Source organism: Coturnix japonica, chromosome 4, assembly GCF_054131305.1.
Source record: "Coturnix japonica strain WE chromosome 4, WE-NBRP24, whole genome shotgun sequence".
NCBI classification, from domain to species: domain Eukaryota; kingdom Metazoa; phylum Chordata; class Aves; order Galliformes; family Phasianidae; genus Coturnix; species Coturnix japonica.
The window spans coordinates 36775844-36795254 of NC_140666.1; the positions used below are offsets into that span (position 1 = coordinate 36775844).

The 19411-nt window shown below is 38.9% G+C and overlaps 2 protein-coding genes across 5 annotated transcripts in view; one reads left to right on the forward strand and one right to left on the reverse strand.

The window, feature by feature from the left end:
• Positions 1–212: 212 nt before the first annotated feature.
• PRMT9 (protein arginine methyltransferase 9) lies at positions 213–19386 on the reverse strand. 4 transcript variants are annotated; one of them, XR_014945287.1, is made up of 13 exons: positions 15618–15663; positions 14919–15130; positions 14287–14435; positions 12416–12652; positions 11971–12138; positions 10155–10257; positions 9566–9672; positions 7097–7289; positions 4434–4617; positions 2104–2815; positions 1246–1425; positions 695–817; positions 213–523 (listed from the first exon to the last, which is right to left on the reverse strand). XR_014945287.1 is itself a non-coding variant. In XM_015861092.3 (13 exons), the coding sequence occupies exons 2-13, from the start codon at positions 15102–15104 to the stop codon at positions 308–310; spliced, it is 2532 nt and encodes an 843-aa protein (XP_015716578.1). In that variant the 5' UTR covers positions 15105–15130; positions 19294–19386; the 3' UTR covers positions 213–307. The 4 variants fall into 4 exon arrangements, 3 of the variants coding, with proteins under 3 accessions (XP_015716578.1, XP_015716577.1, XP_032300400.1); XM_015861092.3 differs by lacking the exon at positions 15618–15663 and adding an exon at positions 19294–19386 and having other exon boundaries at positions 1272–1425; XM_015861091.3 differs by having other exon boundaries at positions 1272–1425.
• Positions 18972–19411, forward strand: part of ARHGAP10 (Rho GTPase activating protein 10) — a 127169-nt gene continuing 126729 nt past the window's right edge. The window contains exon 1 of the mRNA XM_085544971.1: positions 18972–19142. The gene's annotated coding sequence lies outside the window, so the exon portion shown is untranslated. The remainder of the gene's footprint in view (positions 19143–19411) is intronic.

Here is a 19411-nt window from a genome sequence, read left to right on the forward strand (position 1 = left end):
TTAGATACTTTTTCTTTCACTACAGATGATGGGGCAGTGACAGAAATCTGTCCCCCTTCTACCACTGCTGCAGTAGCTAGCACCTCAGATTTTCAGAGGCAGCCCCAGAAATACCTCCCAAAACTGCTTGGTAAGATACCCTTAAAGTGTCCATTTTCATCTGTCTGTTGGATGGACAAGTCTACCAACTCTTTTAAAACAGTAAAATAGTCTTTTTGATCAGTACATAAAAATTAGAATTTAATATAAATTAGTACCAGTGATGTACACCAACAGTTTGTAGCGTATAGTTTACACTGGATGTTCTTCACTGTTTAACAGTAATGCTAATATTGCTTTTATGGTGCTGAACATCAAGCACAAGTTCATCTCCGACCTGAACTTGGAGAGGCTTATCAAGAACAACTGCAGCTTGTTTCCAGTGTGAGAACTCATCAGATGTATTCAAGCTATGCTCTTCATCTAGATGTATGTGATACCAGAAGGGAATTGCAGTGACTTGGCCAGACTTACAAATCTGTACCTAAAAAATATTTAAAATATTAGTTTGACCATTTCAATCAAAGACATTTCCAGAGAAGTAAATTCTGCATTGAAATTTTCATCCCAGGTAAACAATAATTGGGCAGTTCTAGGGAATGACAGTTAAGTGCACTTAACATTGTATGTCATTACATACACACACATAACTCACCTTCACCTCTCTGCTAGCAGTGTTTAACAGGGGATTCATGAGGTCTAGTCTTAGTAGTTCTGCTGGCTTACTCAAAGGTACACATGGTAACGTAGAGAGATCCAAATAAACACGAACAGGTACCTAAGAGTACAGACCGTAACTTTAGACATCAATAATCACTCCAAAGTGATACGTTTATGACAATTATAATGCAAAAGTTTCTAGGAATTACTGTCATGTCTGTAAGAAACAGCCAAAACGCTAAATGCACTATTTCAACCCCTTCTGAAACGTCATTGTTGTGATACGAGGTGATGAAGGAGATAGAACTCCTAAGAGCACAGTCATTCTTCTGTACATTCTCATTATATCTCTCACAACTCAGACAAATATTCACTCACTCTAGTTCCAGAAAGAAAAAAAAACTATTTGTTTAGCTTCATCACAAGGCTCCTTCCTGATCAAAGACTTTCTTGATATCGAAACGTTATGAAGTTTCAGCTTTTTAGTTTTCTTCCATTTTATACTAGAGTAAAACAATTAAACAGCTGCATGCTTTGGAACTGTACCTGGAAGACATCCAACAACTCCATACCTTGAACTGGTTGATAAAAGGAGCTATATTAAACCCAAGAGTTGGTTCTGTTCCTTGAACAGCACTCTCCAGTAACAAAGACTGTGATTCTACAAGCATCCCATATACCAACACATACTGTGGAAATATCTTCCCTCCACTCTGAAGTAAACATCTGTAAAATGAAAGAGATTTCACCTCTATAGCTTATCATTCAACAGTAAGGAAAGCACACTTACATTTAATACATTAATAAATACACACTAATTCCTTTGAAGTGCCCAAAACCATCTGATTTAGATCCATGTGACCAGACTGTATTATACAGAATTTACCTGGTAATACTGTACAAAGCAACATTTTCTCAGTGTCAGTATTGGAAACAATGATATTTCAAGATGAAGGTAACAGGACTTACTCAAAGCACCAATATCTAATAGCTCTTTTGGTGCTTCCCTGGCTGTTCTAATTCTATGTATCTATCCTTTAGCAATACCACTTTATGCCAACAGTAGCTCAATGTACACGTGATGGAGCTACCTGTTATTAGCAAGATAATGGCTATCCTAGTTGTTTCTTGCAAACCAAGAAGCAAGATCTTCCATCTGTATTATTGCATGCAAAAAATAAAGCAGTCTATGGGAGTGAGATCTTAACACTTCAAATTATATCAGACATCCAAGATGCTGCAGGAAATTTACTCCTAAAGTGCAAGTTCAATCTGCTCAGAAAACCTTTCCATGCTCCATAGAAACAACGTTAATTGTGTAGCTAGAAGGAACGCTTTCAAAAGTTTTCAGATAATGGATGTAATTATGGATTCCTTAAATTCCTTTTGTCCATTTGTACTTACCTGGATATTGCAGCCTTTTCCATCACCTCCTGCTGGATTAAACCAGATGTCTCTATAACATCCAAAATAATAATACTCCATAATTTATCGGATTTGGGTCTCTGTAGCACCACATTTTCATCTTCTAATTGGCTGAGCCAAAATTCTACAGTTTCCTTAGGGAAATTATTCGCTTCTGAGATTACATTAAGGACTGCCTGATGCTGTTCCTTCTCAATAGAGCTGTAGGCTTTAACTGGTCCAAGTTTGCCAGCTATAATTGGTAGGATGGAGAAGCCTTCAGATACATCTAGTACATACAAAGGATCAGGAACCACATCTACAGAGCTCTTGCTCTGGCCTTCTTGGATGTTCACCCCACAGCCATGTCTGTCAATATCCATGGACTCCAAGTCCTTACTTGGATTTAATGATGACAGAACCTTGCCCATGGCAGCTCTGAAGCATTCGTGGTACGGTACATTGTTCAACAGGGCTATTTCTGTGGATTCCAACACACAAACTTGACCTTTGTCATCCTGTTCACTAGCTGTCTGAAGACTAGCCAGAGCATTACATAATTCAGCCTCATTGCCCAAACTCAGCATCTCGTCTCTGTCACTGCAGTCCATCCCACACTCTGAAGTTAAAAAAGAAATCTTCTGGATCTTCAGGTAGCAGTCTTGGCAGCAAACTTCCATCATCACAGTATCTCCAGCCTTCACAGAATAATCTTGGAAAAACCAGCACAAAATCATATCAATTACGGCAAATACTATCACTGCAGCAGATGTGCAGTGCTCTACAAGAATAAAAGCACAGAGATTATCTCGTTGCTTCATTAGCTGTTTTTACCATGTATGAAAGATTTGTTCTAGTCATGTATCTTATTCCACAGGAGAGAGAGCGAGACAGAACAGATGCAGAGGCTTGGGTACACAACACAATATAGGCTGGAACCAAAACAGCCTGTTCAAGAGGAGGTTCCTCCAATTTTCAGTACTAAGCTCTGCAGGCCACTACTGAAATCCGCTACCATGTTCACATTTGCCTTAATCTGTCCTATACTAGACAAATCCATTTAATCTGAAAACAAGCTTAAAATAAATACAAACTTCTCCAAGTGTCCTGTCAACAGCAGAGCTGAACAAAAACATACTTGCAAATAAACTGCTTTGATGTTAAACTGTTGCATACTTAATATTTCTTCCCCTACTGTCTACCTAAACAGGCAAGTAAATTAGAAACAGGTGAACAAAGTAAAGGCTGCTGCTGCTGCAAATGACACTGGCACTGAGGAACAGCTCTGACCAATGAAGTTATAATCCAAAGAATCACAGAATCCCAGAATTGTAGGGGTTGGAAGGGACCTCTAGAGATCATCGAGTCCAACCCCCCTGCCAAAGCAGGCTCCCTACACCATGTCACACAGGTAGGCATCCAGGCAGGTCTTGAATATCTCCAGAGAAGGAGACTCCACCACCTCCCTGGGCAGCCTGTTCCAGTGCTCCGTCACCCTCACTGTAAAGAAGTTCTTCCGTACATTCATGTGGAACTTTCTATGCTGTAGTTTCATCCCGTTACCCCCTAGTCCTGTTCCCATGCACTACTGAAAAGAGACCAGCCTCGCCACTATGGCTCCCACACCTCAGGTATTTATAAACCTGGATCAAGTACCCTCTCAGCCTTCTTTTCTCAAGGCTAAACAGACCCAGTTTGCTTAGTCTCTCCTCACAGGGGAGATGCTCCAGGCCCTTCACCATCTTAGTGACCCTCCGCTGGACTCCTTCCAAGAGATCCCTGTCTTTTTTGTACTGGGGAGCCCAGAACTGGACACAGTATTCCAGATGAGGCCTCACCAGGGCAGAGTAGAGGGGGGGGATCACCTCCCTTGACCTGCTGGAGAGCAGATGCAAGGGGGTGGATGAGAGCTTTTAGTTTTGTTTTTGTGGTGGCAACAGCAACTAGTAGCTCACCTCCCTTTCAAATGCCACATCCTGATTACACAGATCACCTTGTCACATCCAGGTGATCCTGGCCTCACCTTCTGGGAGTGATCCAAAGAGTATCTGATTCAGTATAGAAAAAAAATTGTTTTTAAGTATTCATTCTCCCAGACCTTAATGAGGTTCCTTATCTGTCTCATAGCAGAGTCCGACAAACAAGACCCGCTGCAGCGGCTTTCCAGTACAGTCCATAAACTTGATCAGGAACCACCTTACAGCTACACATCACAGAACTTCTCCTAATCCAATTACTACCATTTCTTGGTCTCTGAGATTAATTTGGCTTCATTTTGTTCTTGAGCTAGTCAGTTTATGTACTGCATCAAGAAAATCTACAGCACTTACCAGGGAGGCCTTGCACAGGATAGACTGCCTGTTCCCAGCAAGTTTCTTCACTAGGACTTGTAGACAGAGCATGCTCATCATCAAGCTGCAGTACAAACCACACCACAATAGCATCTAGCATTCCTCCTTCAGTGACTGGCTGGCTGAGCTTCCAGGGCTTTCTATGTGCAAGGCTCTTCAGCTCCTGACCAGAATGGAAAGAGAAAAAAGTGCGTGGAAGTTCCTTTCCATATGTCAAAAATGGTTTCACAGTAGTCACTACCAAGTCACTCACACTGCTGTACCAATCCACGAGGGCATCTGACAGAAACCTGGAGTTAACAAAATGCTACAATGCCAACTATCAACGCTTGTCAGCATATGGGCTCTCTTCCCTCACTGAAGCACAATTATGTACACACAACAAACTCGTGCCTACTAGCCAGTAATTGAGGCACAATCATGTCTAAAATTATGTATTTAAAAAGTAGAAACTGCAAGAAAGGCATTCAACTGACAAAGCATGCCTTATGAGAACTTAGTCTTTGATATCAAACTCTTCAGACACATGCTTCAGTTAAAACCTGTATTCAAATTTAGAAATACAGCTCTAGAAATTACTGTAAGCAAGCATTGAGTTCACTACAGCCAAAGTTCAGCACAATCATTACAAAAACACCAAATCAAACAACTTTGAGATTATGTTCTCTGCAACCTACATTATCGACTTTGTGTAAAATTTTACTACTGAGTATTTCCTAAATAGTAGTTAATAGGAATGAAGTCATCTTGCACACACCTCCCAGTAATTACCTTCTGCAGTAACATTCATAAACACAAAAGACACAGCTCTGATGTCTTTTAACAGCTCTGGCATACGCCAGTAAGAGGATATCAGTCGCAAGGGACCAACGTTCTCTTAGTTACAATCATTATAGCAGTAACAGCCTTGTCTAAAAATTCCATATTTTACAGAATAGCTCACATCAGCACTTGTTCTCTCTAAATTTTTTAACAAAAAGCACAAGGCAAAAAGAAAATTCCATGCCAGGAACATAACTAGTAGTTTTCTCAAGCTGCATTTTTTCTTCTCCTGTTTTTTTCTTGGCCTGTGTTCTCCAGAAGTTGATCTACCTCGCTACTGAGAGATGGCTGAACAATGCATGTGTCAAAATTACAGGATGTTATTAAAGTTTATAATGAAAAAAAACTTCGTTGGCAATAGCTCAGTTCCTTCAGGGCCTGAAAGGAGTAATCAGCTGTAATTACCAGCTGTGATGGTAAACAGTTACTTCCACTCCCAGTGACACCGATGTGCTGCCAGCAAACACGCACGCAGGTAGTTACCAGGCTAGGTACAAATGTCTACAGCCTGCAATTACAGCCACATCTCATTCCCCTGCTGGGGAGGAACTGCACAGCTCCTGCTAGTAACAGCAATAAAAGTAATCAGCACAAGTCAGAGGCCTTTTTTATTATTACTGTTTTGACTGGCTATAATTACTTTTCTGATCGTTACTTTGAAAGGGACATGCTAGTCCTGTAACAACAATAAACAGCAACTAGTTATTCCGCATTAGTTAACTGTGTTTCTTCAACTCTATTCATGATATCTCCACCTTTCATAACCAGAGTACTTAACACAAAGTTTCAAAGGAAGAGATCTTCACTCAAGATTATTGTTGCATGACTGTCAAGAGTCAGAGACTCCGGAGTAGACATCTTTCAGGTGTAGCAGTTTCTTACTGATGCTAGAAGCAGAAGCAACATTAGGTCACAGAAATCGCTCCCAGCAGTGTTCCAAAGAACCTTGTCTTTCTTCATTTTTAACCTTAGGATGTCAGAGAAGCCAACTAGAAAAAGCTATTGATTCAGAACACTGCAATTCCTGGCCAAGCAGTAGCCAAGAATAATTTCATTTATATAACAGAATCTATTTTAAGCTCTGACTCACCACTTTAATGTTAACGCCTCACCATGGGTCAACAAGCAAGAAACGACTCACCAGAGATCAGATGCAGAATCTTTTTAGCATGCTCAGCTGTGAGCAGCTGATGTCCTTGCCTTACAGCTCAAGTCTATTTGGTAGAAGCATACAAATACACTCTGGGAAAATGCACAAAATAATTCTACTATATTTTAGAAAGCTGCATAACAAGTATCTTAGGAGCTGAAGGGTGCAATCAAAATGGTTGAATAGGATATGGTATTTTAGCTCTCCTCTCTTTTACACATACCCAAACACTTACATACAATTTAATGCCAGCTGTAAAACATATCCTAACTCTCATCTCCTCAACTTCTCTGAAGACTCCCTATAACTTTAGAGGAATTAACGTAGCCAGTTCCTTGACACATAAACGATCAAATACTGGTCTATTGAATTCTTTCTCCATTTTCTGTACTGATACTGGCAGTTGTTTGGTCCTATGGTGAGCTAGTCTGGGGAACTAAGTGACGTCACTCAAAAAACCTTTACCTTCAAAAATCCAAGGACTGTCATCTGATGAATCAGATCACAACGTAATCAGATAAGTATGAAAACCAGTACAGGATTAAGGCAGAACTGCCAACCTTGCAAATGCAAACTGTTGCAGAACTGAACATGGCAAACAAGATGTAGGACTCTTTTATACATTGTTTAGTTCTAGAGGATGTAAAGAAAATAATATATGTATATTTACCTGCAGATTGTTGAAATCCACTGTCATTATTTGAAAGGGCTCTGTTAGAGGTACATAACCTCCAGGAATTCGACTGAGCTTTTCAGTGGTGTAAGGTTCAACAGTTTCCTCTGAACCAGCAGAAGCATGTGTTGGACTAAAGAACTTCACAGAACGTGGCAAGTGCACACCAGCAACTTCTTGTGTTCCCACTCTGGGGGGAGAAAAAGAAGAAGAAGCATGAAACTTCATAATCCTTTCAAGACTGGCTAAGTGTTTCAAATGCAGTGAAATGCACAAGAGTTAAAAGACACCATGTTCTCCTAGAATATTGCTTTACTGTCATGCAATATGACCCTTTAAAATTACATAGCTCAAACTGAGAAACAATACGTAGTAAACTGGTGTCTTCTGTGGCAAACAAAATATATTTTTAGCAGAACAGTCTTCTCAGAAATTTGTCAATTCATCTGTTCTTCTGAAGTAAATGCATTTATGTATTTTCACATAGATTTGAAATAACTGCTTTAAAGAAAGCAACAATTTCAAGAGAAAATGAAAGCTAATCAGAAAAAAATAAAACCATAGTTAGAAGCTAGAGTGATTCTAGAGAATAAGCAACGGATACAGACAGCATCTGCTACACTCAAGAAATGTCAAAATTACTATTAGAACGTTAAGTAATAGAGAGGTAAACCAGTGGGAAATTTTGTCAGGTTGACTTAAGGGCACCAGAAATAGATACAAGAAATTGGTATTGTTTATCCAGCATTTCAGTACATTCTAGGAGAAAATGCAAAAAACAAAAACCAAACAACTCCCCTCCCCATCCCCAAAAAAGAAATAAATATCAGAGCATAAGAAATACAACCTAACTTAAAGAAAAAAAAAATAATAAAAAAATCACTGAACGACAGAAATGCTAATCAATGGAATACAAAGCAAACAATCAGCATCAGACACAGATGCAAGATAATAAGCACTTAAGAACGAAAGCTGATTCCCTGGCAGCTAAAGGCTCAGTGTCTGCTGCTAGATGATATATACTCTGAAGTGTACTTTAGGAAAAAAAAACAAACAAAACCTCAAGAATCCACAGACTTCTGGGCAATTCATCTACTTGAAACCATTTGGACACAGAAGTGATGAGAAGCTGAAAAGCTGTATGAATTTACAACAATGAGACAAAAAAAAAACCCAACACTAGATAATATAAAAAGCATGAAGAAAAAGATATTTTCACACTGCTATTCCAAGTATCTTCAAGCCCATTGCTCAAAAAGAACATTAGGAAAACAGTTATGATGTAGATCACGAAAACACCCAGGGAAACACAGAGATGTACATCACAAGAATCCAAAGAGATGTGGACAGCTTAAATTTGAGAACAGGCAAAGCTTTACAAAAAGCTATAGCCCTTGTTAGGAGTATTAACTTAAGACAGCTATGCCTATTAGAGGAAAAAAAATGGATCTCAAGGTAGAAAACTGAAAACTTACAAGTGACCTTTTTCTTCTTTGCATATGATTAACTGGTAGAAACTCTTTAAGCCCTGCTAGTTACTCAACCTTAAACAACACTATTAGAATGAACTGTTAATTAGACAACCTGAGTTTCATCCTGTTTAAATTTTTAAAGAAATATTCACTGCCATCTTTCAAGACGATAATTACTCCTAAAGGGTTATTCCTGAGGGAAAGTTCTTCTGTGACCAATTACTATGAGAACTTTTGTCTTTTTCTGACTGCTCTTCAGGGCTAACGCATTAGAAGTCCATGATATGGTACAGGTATTTTTCTGTTCCAGTGCATGAAAGTATCTGTGTAAATCAGTGTTTCTTTTAATCTGCAACAAGATTAATCCTAAAGAAAATAAGATTAAACCTATTAGACAGACAGTCTTCATACAGTGATATTGCTTTAGAAGATGAAAATGAAAATGACTATGGAAATAACTGATACAGTCACAACTGGTATCAACAAAGAAACCTGAGAGTATGTTAGCTCAAAATTAGGTAAGGCACACATTGAGAAGGATAATGCAAAGTGGGATTATTGACATTCAGGCTTTACAAAATCCTGTCCACATCTGAAAGGAGTAGGATCTAGCAGTGAGGTACGAAGCAGATTATAAAGAAGGTAAAATGAGGATAAGGGTCAACTGTTAATCCAAGAATCTCCAATACAGAAATTGGGAAGTAATTTTACTATTAAGGAATAGCATGTCTTTAGTACACACTAATGGTATTTATTTTCAGCATTACTGAAAAGCAAGAGTTTCTAATGAAGTGGTTTAGAGAAGGGAAAAAAGAAAGAGCATCCTGAGAAAGGAGAGGGAAGGGTTGGATCAGAAACCTGCTTAGTGAGATATATGCAGTCATTTAAAAAAAAAAAAAAGAGAAAAATAAATGAAAACTGATAATTCATAAGTCACAAAGTCTTCTCCTAAGTAACCAATGTACATCCAAACTGTGCTAGAGTTTAAACATACCTGTGATGTCTACGTATCTCTTTGCATTCCACTGCCATTCCAAATACTGTAGCACTTGCAGGAATAACTTGCCCATAGTCTTTAGTATTGACATCCTGATTTTTTGGCTGTAACATTAATAGGAACATTCACTTAGACCTATTCCTATCTTTAATTCAAAACCTACTTTAAAGTCAGGATTACAAAAGTTCGCATTAACCAGGAGAAATCTCCAAGTCTCTGTCATTCTTGCAGATCAAACTTTTTCTTAACAGTGTATTTCAATATGATCTGCACACCAGTTTATCAGTTTACTACTTCTGTAATTTAAAATCCATGCTTAAAATTTTATCATATTATGTTTGATGCAACATCTGAGGACCTTTCCCACAGTAATAATTCCTGCACTTAACACCAGAGGTCATCAGTTCCAGTTGAACAAAATATATTTTCTGCCAGTTAAAACTTCTTTTTAAATCATTATTATTTGGAATCAAGGCAGAACACGGAAAATGTACTTGTGTGTGTGTATATATAAAAATAATATACAAATAAGTATATAAAAATAAGACAAACAGAAATCACATTTACACTTACCTACATCACCTACCTTTGGCTGTAAAAGCAGATGTTCCCAAGCATGTATCAAGCTCTCCACAATCCCCTCTCCAAATAAACCAGCATCAACAGTTTCTGTGACAACTAAGGAAACTCTACATAAGGGAAAAACAAACAAACAGCATGAAATGTAATTTATATCATGCGCGTCTGTTATGTTATTCTTCTAAAGAAAAATACTAATAAAAAAGCCTATTCCAACATGAGAACGAAGCACAACTTTTACCAGTGTTCTGAAGTTTCAATACTGATGGGCAACTAAATCATTCTAACAACTTATTTAAGATACAAATAAGAGAAAATTTGAGCAAGAATTTACCACAAATCTTATTTGTCAGTATTTAAAAATACATTGTGGGGGAAGAATCTAACCCAAATAGGAAGTTCTTTCAGCCTGAGGCACAGCCAGCGATTCCTCAAGTATTTTGTCTGTACCTCATGCAAGTGCCTATGTGTTACAGTTTTGTTTTTTTTTTTCAATACTCCTTTTTAACCAAAGCACAATAAAGCAAATAAGTAGGCAAATAAATCCTCCAATACTAAATCCATTTAACTCCCTAAACCAAGAAGTAAATGGCAGAAGACTAGACTTCTCCAGAACAGTAACAACTTATTCCTGACAAGCGAAACCCAGTAACTCGGCACAGACACTGAGAGGATGCACATGGTCAGTTAGTACAGCTTAACTGACAAAGTTAGACAAAGCTTGCCTGGCACGCTTAACCATGGTAGCTTTGCTTTTCCATATTAATGAGTCTTTACCATCATCAGCACAGATATTTTATCAAATGTTAGTAATGTGTAATAAAACATTTCCTTCCCATAGTTTTGCTCTGCATTTCCAGTAGCGGTGAGCTGAAGAGATAAACCAGCAGTCTGAGTACACTATAACAAACTAACATCCCCTTAGATCCATACCTGCTAGAAATCTTCCTAAAGAGCCCCTTTTGAAAGTGACAGCAAAAAAAAAAGCGTAAGGTAGACTAAAGAGTTTGAATTGCACGTGGTGAGAGCTATAACAATGGATCAAATTTTCATTTGCCAAAAGGAATTCCCAGTTGCCGACTCACCTCAGCAGCTCTTACTTTGCTTTAAAAGACATAACTTAAATATACTGAAAATATAAACTACTTAGTTTTCCAAAGCACATGGATCTCTGCTACAGTGGGCAAATACATAAGTGTCATATGAGTACACACAAAAATCTCTTAGGAAAAGTTACAACATTCTTCCACTGAATTTTACTCCAGCATCTAACGCTACTCCCACTGCCCTCTGGATCTATCCCACGGCACAAAGAAAACATGAGGGACCTGCACACAGCATGTGGCACTTCCTTCTCCTCTCTTCCTTATAAAAAGTACACAACCTGCATTTCTAATCTCTCTGTCCAAGCACAAAACTTCACATGGAGTCGCAGGAGTGTAATATATCCCAGATGTACTTTTCTTTTGGAGGTACCATTATATAACTCGATCCCCAGTTGCAGAAATGAGTCCTAAGTTGTTCACTGTGAACTTTCACATTGTAATAACCTCACTACTCCTTTCCTGTTGATGCAACATAATTGCACATGCCTCTAAGGTACCACCCAAGAACTAAAATACTTAATTTGTAACATCATTGATTTACCATAGAACTTAACATAATCACAAAAACAATTTCTGCATTGCTCCATAAAAACTTAAAACCTTCTCACCATAAGTGTTGTTGATTACCACAGGGAAAGTTATTCCCTGTTTAGATTACAGCATATCTTAAATTAGAATAAAAATTTATTGTTATCACAGTAGAATGCAACAACTCACCTTTCTGGTATGTCCTTCGGAATTTCTATATCAAGTGACTTCAAATGTAGAAGCTTGATTTCTTTGTCCATGTTATTTGCTGCCACCACATCACAGGCGAGTTCATACATGGTTTTCGACAATTCACAGGCAAAGACAGAAGATGCTCCTGCCTTCTTTGCAAACATACTAAAATACAAGAATCAGAGCTTTACCTCCTATTTATATCATTTATATCATTTAAGGTAAAGTATGTGTCATAGTTATATGGCTTTTGGTTATTGGTATTCCACATCATAACACAATTACCAACAATAGACTCACTGACTTTTGAATGTCGTTTCCTTTCATAAGTCTCGCCTCAACAAAGCATGTAAAATAAAATAATCTTTTAAGTAGCACTAACATTTTGTTAGACAACAAATATTTCTAATAATTAAATGTTAAACATATGCTTATGACACACCTCAATATTCCTGTTCCTGTTCCAATATCAAGGACAGACTTGCAGCCCGAGCAGACAGCATTCTCTATTGCTTTCAGGTAAGTAAGATTCCTCTTGGCATCGTTAAGCATGATGAAGTGCCAACGTTCCACAAGCCAGTTTGCAACACGGTAGAAATTCTCCTTTGCATCAGCAAAATCTGGATTAAGCTTCACTGCTTTGTGAAAATACCCAGCTGCTTCATCTCTGAAGCCCATTCTAATGGTTAAAACAACAAACAGCAAGCATACATTCAGATGCCAATTATCAGTAAATATCTGTAAGTCCATAGTTTGTATCAGACAAATGACAACATAAATATTTTACATTAGATTCTCCATAAAAATACTAAGATTAGCTTATTTAAAAAAAAAAAAAAAAATAAAAAAAAATATATATATATATATATATATATATACACACACACAACTTAGAACTTCACATCAAATCACTTTAAAATGCAAAGGTAGTAAAAAATTTCACCATGTGTACCAACCTTCATTTGCTATTGGCATCCTTTTACAAACTAGGATAGGTTCTACAAGAACTTAACTGTATGATGGTAGCAAACCTGCGGTCTCACAGATTTTTCAAGCTTCAAGGGAATACTCCAAAATCCAAGTTCATCTCACCATATTTAACTTGACTATACTACAGATCAAATTTTGAGTTGCCAGTGCTTCCATTAAGAGGCAGTTCTGAAAATAAATTGAGAACTGAACCAAACTTCTATAATAGCTATGGCATATGGTCAAAGCAGACTGCACTGAAAAAGAAGAGCTATGAAATATATCAAAGTGTCCAATTTCCTCACAAGGCAAGATGCATTGCTCCTTGAAGCAAGCACATGGAACAGTCAGAAGGCGCTCCTAACCAAAGCTGCTCGGATCCAGGACTGATGTTTTATAGTCCAGTCTTGGAATACTTCAGAATTCAGAGGAATAGTGACCACCACATGTTGCAAGTTTGGGGGAAAGTGGCAAAATATTATTTTTTTTGGTATTAAATAACTGCAGAAGCTTGAACTGTTTAAGAGAAATCAGTTCTACACAGGACACATGACTAGCTTCCTCATTTGAAAGGTTCACCCTATGTGACCTCAAGAAGGACCAGAATTTAAAGACAGTATGCAAAAGCAATAAAGTTCAGAGATCTCAGAGGGGAAAAAAACAAAGATAAACTTTAAAAATTCTATTTTAACAACAGTACTTAACATGATGAATTTGAACAGTTAGATTTTTCTTTAGTAGTTGTATAGGAAATTGGTCATCACAGCCTGAACCTCTGATTAATCAGCTGAGGCAAGTGTCGGGTCAGCTGTGGGAGCACAGGTGAGAGTAATTTAGCTGTGCTCCCAGAAGGGGTGGAGCTTGATTCCACCTCCTCTAGACCTCATTTAAGGGCTGACCACCACTAAGGCAGCATCTCTTGGAGATTGCTCCCTGGTGGAGATTGCCTCAGCATTTCCCAGTGAAGGCCTCCTTATTGGTGAGTTTTCCTTATAAATAGCTTTTTAAATATCTGTCACCACCTCTGTTACCATCTTTGTATCATTCCACTTTATAGTAATTATTTAATTAATGGTTTAAAAATACTCAAATGCAGTGCTTTTACTTTAACCTTTTACTTCAGCAGAAGTGCTCTTTTAAACTTATCTTTTAGACTAATCAACTTTTTAAGCTGACAAGTGCACAACATTCAGCTGTATGCATTATATAAAAGTCAAGCATAAACTATGCTTAAAAGAAATAAATGTGATCTTACATGCTATGTTCAGCTGACTATTCTTTCACAACATACAAAACTAAAAACCAAATGTTATAAAAACTGAGTATACACTACTCAATACAAACCTGAAAAGATGTTCTCCCATACTGTTACATATCACTTCATCATTTGGATACAACTCAAGTGCCTGTTCATAGCAGTTAAATAGATCTTGAATCCGTGCTAAAGAATCTAGCTCTTCTGCCCATTTAAAGAGAGTAAACTGGAATGTTTCCTAGAAAACAAAATGTACAGCATTGAGTTGAAAATAGTTACCAAAAGAGGGGAACTGAGACTTGAAAACATCAGAGTTGGCCAGATGCACCTAAACACATAAATTTCCCTTCAGCAGCAGTACACTCAGTACTGTCCCAAATCAGTTGGCTCTCTTGAAGTAACAGAAATAAACTCTCAGACATCCACACAAAGTATCATCACCCAGCAATGGATCCTAAGGGCCTATGCACGTACTAATGTACGTTATTCTACAGAACAAGTGAATATTAACACTGGCCCATCTTTATTAAACTTAGTAGACACACAGAGCACTAAAAGAAAAGTACATCAAGTTCCTTCTATAGACATGTACAGTTCATTAAACATCTATTTCAATTACTACTCTTATTTTCAAGACCGAATAGAAAGATCAGTTACAGACAAAGAATCACATGCAGAGACCACATCACACAGACTCAAGAGGAAATCAAAGAGCACTTACTTTCACACTGGTTTTCAGCTCGGGAGCTAGATTTAGTACTAGAAGATAGTGAGCATATGCAGTTCCGTAATCCTGGTCCTCCAAACAATGCTGAGCACTCTGCAAAGATCTAGAAATGAGTTCCCGCCTGCCGGCTTCCTGAGCACCTCGGTGACTATGACGGAACTTTGCGTTCAAGTTGGACATTCTGAAGGCTGGAAGCACTGCTCCTCCTAGAACAAACAAGTAACATATGCAAGTAACAAGATAAGGTTACACACAGCAGACAGACTAAGCAACCTTAAATTTTTCATAAGCATTGAAGACTCTCCTCCCAGATCCTAAGCATTCAAAAACATTCCTATCTTTACACCACTGACAATTCCATCAACTTTAAAATGAACATTCACTATTCAAAAGCTAGGCATGCATCACTTTTGTGCCATATGAGGTCCTGCAAACAACTTACAATTCTTTGCTTTTAAAAAATAATTTTGGTATTGCATAATTTAGCGTGTCTTTAGCCAAGTAGTTCTGTGTGCCAAAGGCTCATGCACTGAGTTTTCAGTGAGTCACAGAGGCTAACCCTTTTCTACTTCAGCAACAGTAACCCCATAAATCCACATCTCCTGCACAGACAGCAAGTTCGCAAGGCAGCACGATTATCTCTCCTCCTCAAAACAACGTTAGTTATCAGAAGCAGTGTCAGTTACCACTCACAGTCAAGTTGCGCACCACAGGCCGCCGCCATCTTAGGGCCCGGAGTAAGGCGGAAGCGCATGCGCGTAGCGACGGGCGCGGACCGTGGGACGGAAGCGGCGTTACGTATTAATGGGCGCCGCGAGTGTGGGGCCGCCTCCTGACATGGCGGGTTTGAACTGTTTTCCGCCTCGCCTGGGGCTATTGCCCCTTCTCCCTCCTCGGGTTAAGGTCAAACGTGCTGGCTTGGTTGGAAACTATTAAAATTTCATCCTTGCTCTCGTACTGCTTGTCCCAACTCCCTCTGCTGTATCTGTGTATATGTGGTGTATATACATGCATGTATACACGTAGCATAAAGGTGCTTGTAATTGCCCAAGTTATTTTGCCACCCACATCCAACATTTAAAACTGGTAATTCAGGGCATAAGAACACAGGTCTAGCTAGAGGTGGCCTAAATCCACTGCCACTCCAGTCCCCGACCATTCAGGGCTGCTCAGACCTGCTCTACGTGTAAGAACTCCCATCACCTTAAATGATACAGGATGTAGTATAAGAACACCATGTTGCGCAGGCACTGCCTGTAGCTGGACTGCAGTTGTGCTGTTTGTAACATTTAATTTGAATTACGTTGCTGATAAGCCTGGATAATGACATCCGAGGAGGAAATTCATACCACTTTAAGTCACAAACAAGTCTGAGTTGCCTCAGCCTTTGACTTTGCTCTACATCAACAGAGATCACGAGGAGCAAAATTCAGACCTTTGTTCCCACTCCTCAGCACCTCTCCTTGCCTCCTCCCATGCCTCTGACACCGCTTATCTTCTTCCATCATGGAACGTGGCAGGCTGCCTCCTCCTGGGATTAACCCTGGTGTGCAGCTCTCTTCCAAAAAAAGGCAGAGTTCATTCAGTCTTGTCCTACTTTTGAGACAAGAACAGGCTACACTATTGTTCAGTAATTACAAAGTGTTTGAAAGCTGTTCATTATTGCTCAAAAGCATGAATGCAGCTCACCCGGGGTTTTACAGCTGTGGCTGCTGCAGATGCATTCATTCTTGAGAAATAATCATCACGCAAAAATGCCAAGCCAGCATTTTAAACAAGGTGAAAAAGTAGTACAGATGGGAGAAAAAAGTTACTCTGAAAGAAACACAGGGACAGTTAAAACCATAATCCAGAGTAAACATAATTACTGCTCTGCAATGTCACAGGGGAGTAAATGGTAAGTCTACAAACTTTCAGAGTGAAGGGACCCAAAGGAAAGCACTGAGGAACAGGTTACCTGAATGACATTGCCACCAGCTACACACAGAGAACAAACATGCCAGAAAACCCAAAACACGAACCGAGTGCTTAGGTTGAACGAATTCCAAGAGGATGTGCAAATATTAGCTTCAAAGGATAATAAAATATATCTATCCAGAGCTGTAAAGCAGGATGTAATATCTAAGTAAACTGGTATAAACAGGCACTCAGCCCTTCCTTCCATGTTGAAGGGAAAAGAAAAGAAAAAAAAAAAAAAAAGGGAAAAAAAAAAAAGCTATGAACTTTAAATGAATTGCAGATGGAGAACAAGCTTCTCTGAATTTAGCTTAATTATGCTTCCCAGTTGTAAGATGACCTTACGGGGAGAGGGAAATCAGTAATACTTGTGGAACTTGGCAGGAAAGAGAAAGCAGGAAGCACTGTTAATTATCACCTATGGACAATGAAGTGTAAAAAGAGTGGGACTCTCCCAAATGATCCAGTATCTCAGCATCTCCATCATCCTCTAAACCCATATTTTTAGATCAGAGAAAGTGCCAGATGGATACCATGTCTTACAGTACTTATTTCTAAGCATAAATTAAGTACTGCTGTGTGCTAATTTGACCCAATATAAATTGATATTGCATGCAGTTACATTAGTGGAAGAAGATTACTAAGAACTGGCAGTGTAAAATCTTTGCAATTGGGAAAAGTCAGTTCAATTCAAAGGCTAAGCAGGGTTTTGCAACTTCACATCCATATTGTACTTTTTAAGGGAACACTTGAGAAGAAAAAAAAATGGCCACAGAACATGTTTGCATAAAGCTGCATGCTAAGATAACATAAATAAGGTTGGAGCTGAAATGAAACTAAATTCTAGCCCATGTAAGGAATTTTCTCCTGAGGTAAAAGTATGCAGGCAGGAGACAAAACTGCAATACCTTAGAAGGATGTTGCTTCTAATGATGTTTTCTTCAGTGTTTTCAACAACTAAGCACAACTGCATGTTGCAAATAATGCAGTGATGGCAAGAGTCTGTAATAAGATGCCAGTAAGACCAAGTTAAGCTTACTAACCTGCAATCCATCTTCCTATTGCAGATTAGAAGCATGACTAGCCAGAGGAAAACACATTAGAACATTGACTTACAAAAAATCAAGATATCGAAGAATAAGTGGTATCTATATGCAAGAACATAAGGTGAAGTAAAACCAGACACGTTGCCAGCATAGGCCTGTTGTATAAAATAACTTCAAGTATGAAACCACACCTGCAATGGCCATCAACAGAAAATACCCAAAGCAAAGACTGCATGGTATATAGACAGGACATTGCTAAAGCTTCACATAGTCAAGCTACACTAGTCTTTTAAATGAGCCTACAACAAAGCTGCAAGATTTGATGATATCAAGTAAAGAATGGCAGAAAAGGGGAGAATTTTCTAAAATACTGATATAAAAATACTTATAGGATTAAATAGCAAAGAAGTTATAGCTACTTTTCTTGCCCAAACATATCATTTTTGTCTGTTTAATTTAATAGGCTAGTATTTCTACCCCCACAATTTTGTCATTTCAGGGTCAGACAGTGCTTGAACCAGCGGGTTAGGTTTTGCAAAGTACAATCTCTTTCAGTAGTTGCTAAGGACACTGTGTGTTGTCAGGATAACAATGCTGGGTGAACAGTGTAGAATACCAGTGTAACAGTGAATTGGCTTTAGGTAAACATACAGATGATTCTTTTGTCTTTCTTTTTTCTTAATTTGAATTCAAGCAACTCCACGATTGCTTTATAACATTTCAGCGGAACCATAACAGGAAAATTGCAGTAACTACAAACATGAGAAATATTATTCTAATTTTCTTCCTGAGAATGAGCGTAGGACAAAGTAAACAATCTGTTCACAGAAATATTTGCTCTTCAAACACTGCTCCAATAATCCAAACAGAGATAAGGATCATTTGTTATATAAGGTTGATTTTCCATTTCCATTTTTGCACAGTTTTTAGTAGCAGAGCGACTTATCAGTGAAATGATTTTAGAAAGCAGTCACAGCACACACTGTGACGTAGCAGCTGGAACACTTGGCTGTAGGGCTTGAGTGTTCTCTGCACCTCCTGGTCTGCATTCAGCTCAGCACTGGGGTACAAAGAACAGCCTTCCCAAGGTCTTGCTCTTCCTACAGGCTTTGTATGAGCCTGTATTATTAAACGAAGACATAAAGATGAGGCTATTAGCTACCTCCCCCAACTAACTTCACATGCAGCTACGCGAGGACAGGGTCAGACCCTACAGGTGAGTGGCACTGCTGTTAGACCAGTCGGCATTTACTGAAACCGCAGCCGGTTTCTGATAAAGAGCCTGTGTCCTGTTTCACACCTCCTTGCCCCAAGAGACCGATCTTTTCCCTCCTAAAACCCGAAGAAGTGGCTGCGTGCTCAATCACCTGTAGCCAACAGCCTCCGTTCTGAATCGGGACCCGGTGAGGAGCTCACAGCTCACACTACCCCAGGAGCCTCCTGGCGCGGCGCTGAGAGGCGGGCCGCCTGTTCGGCCGGGCGGGG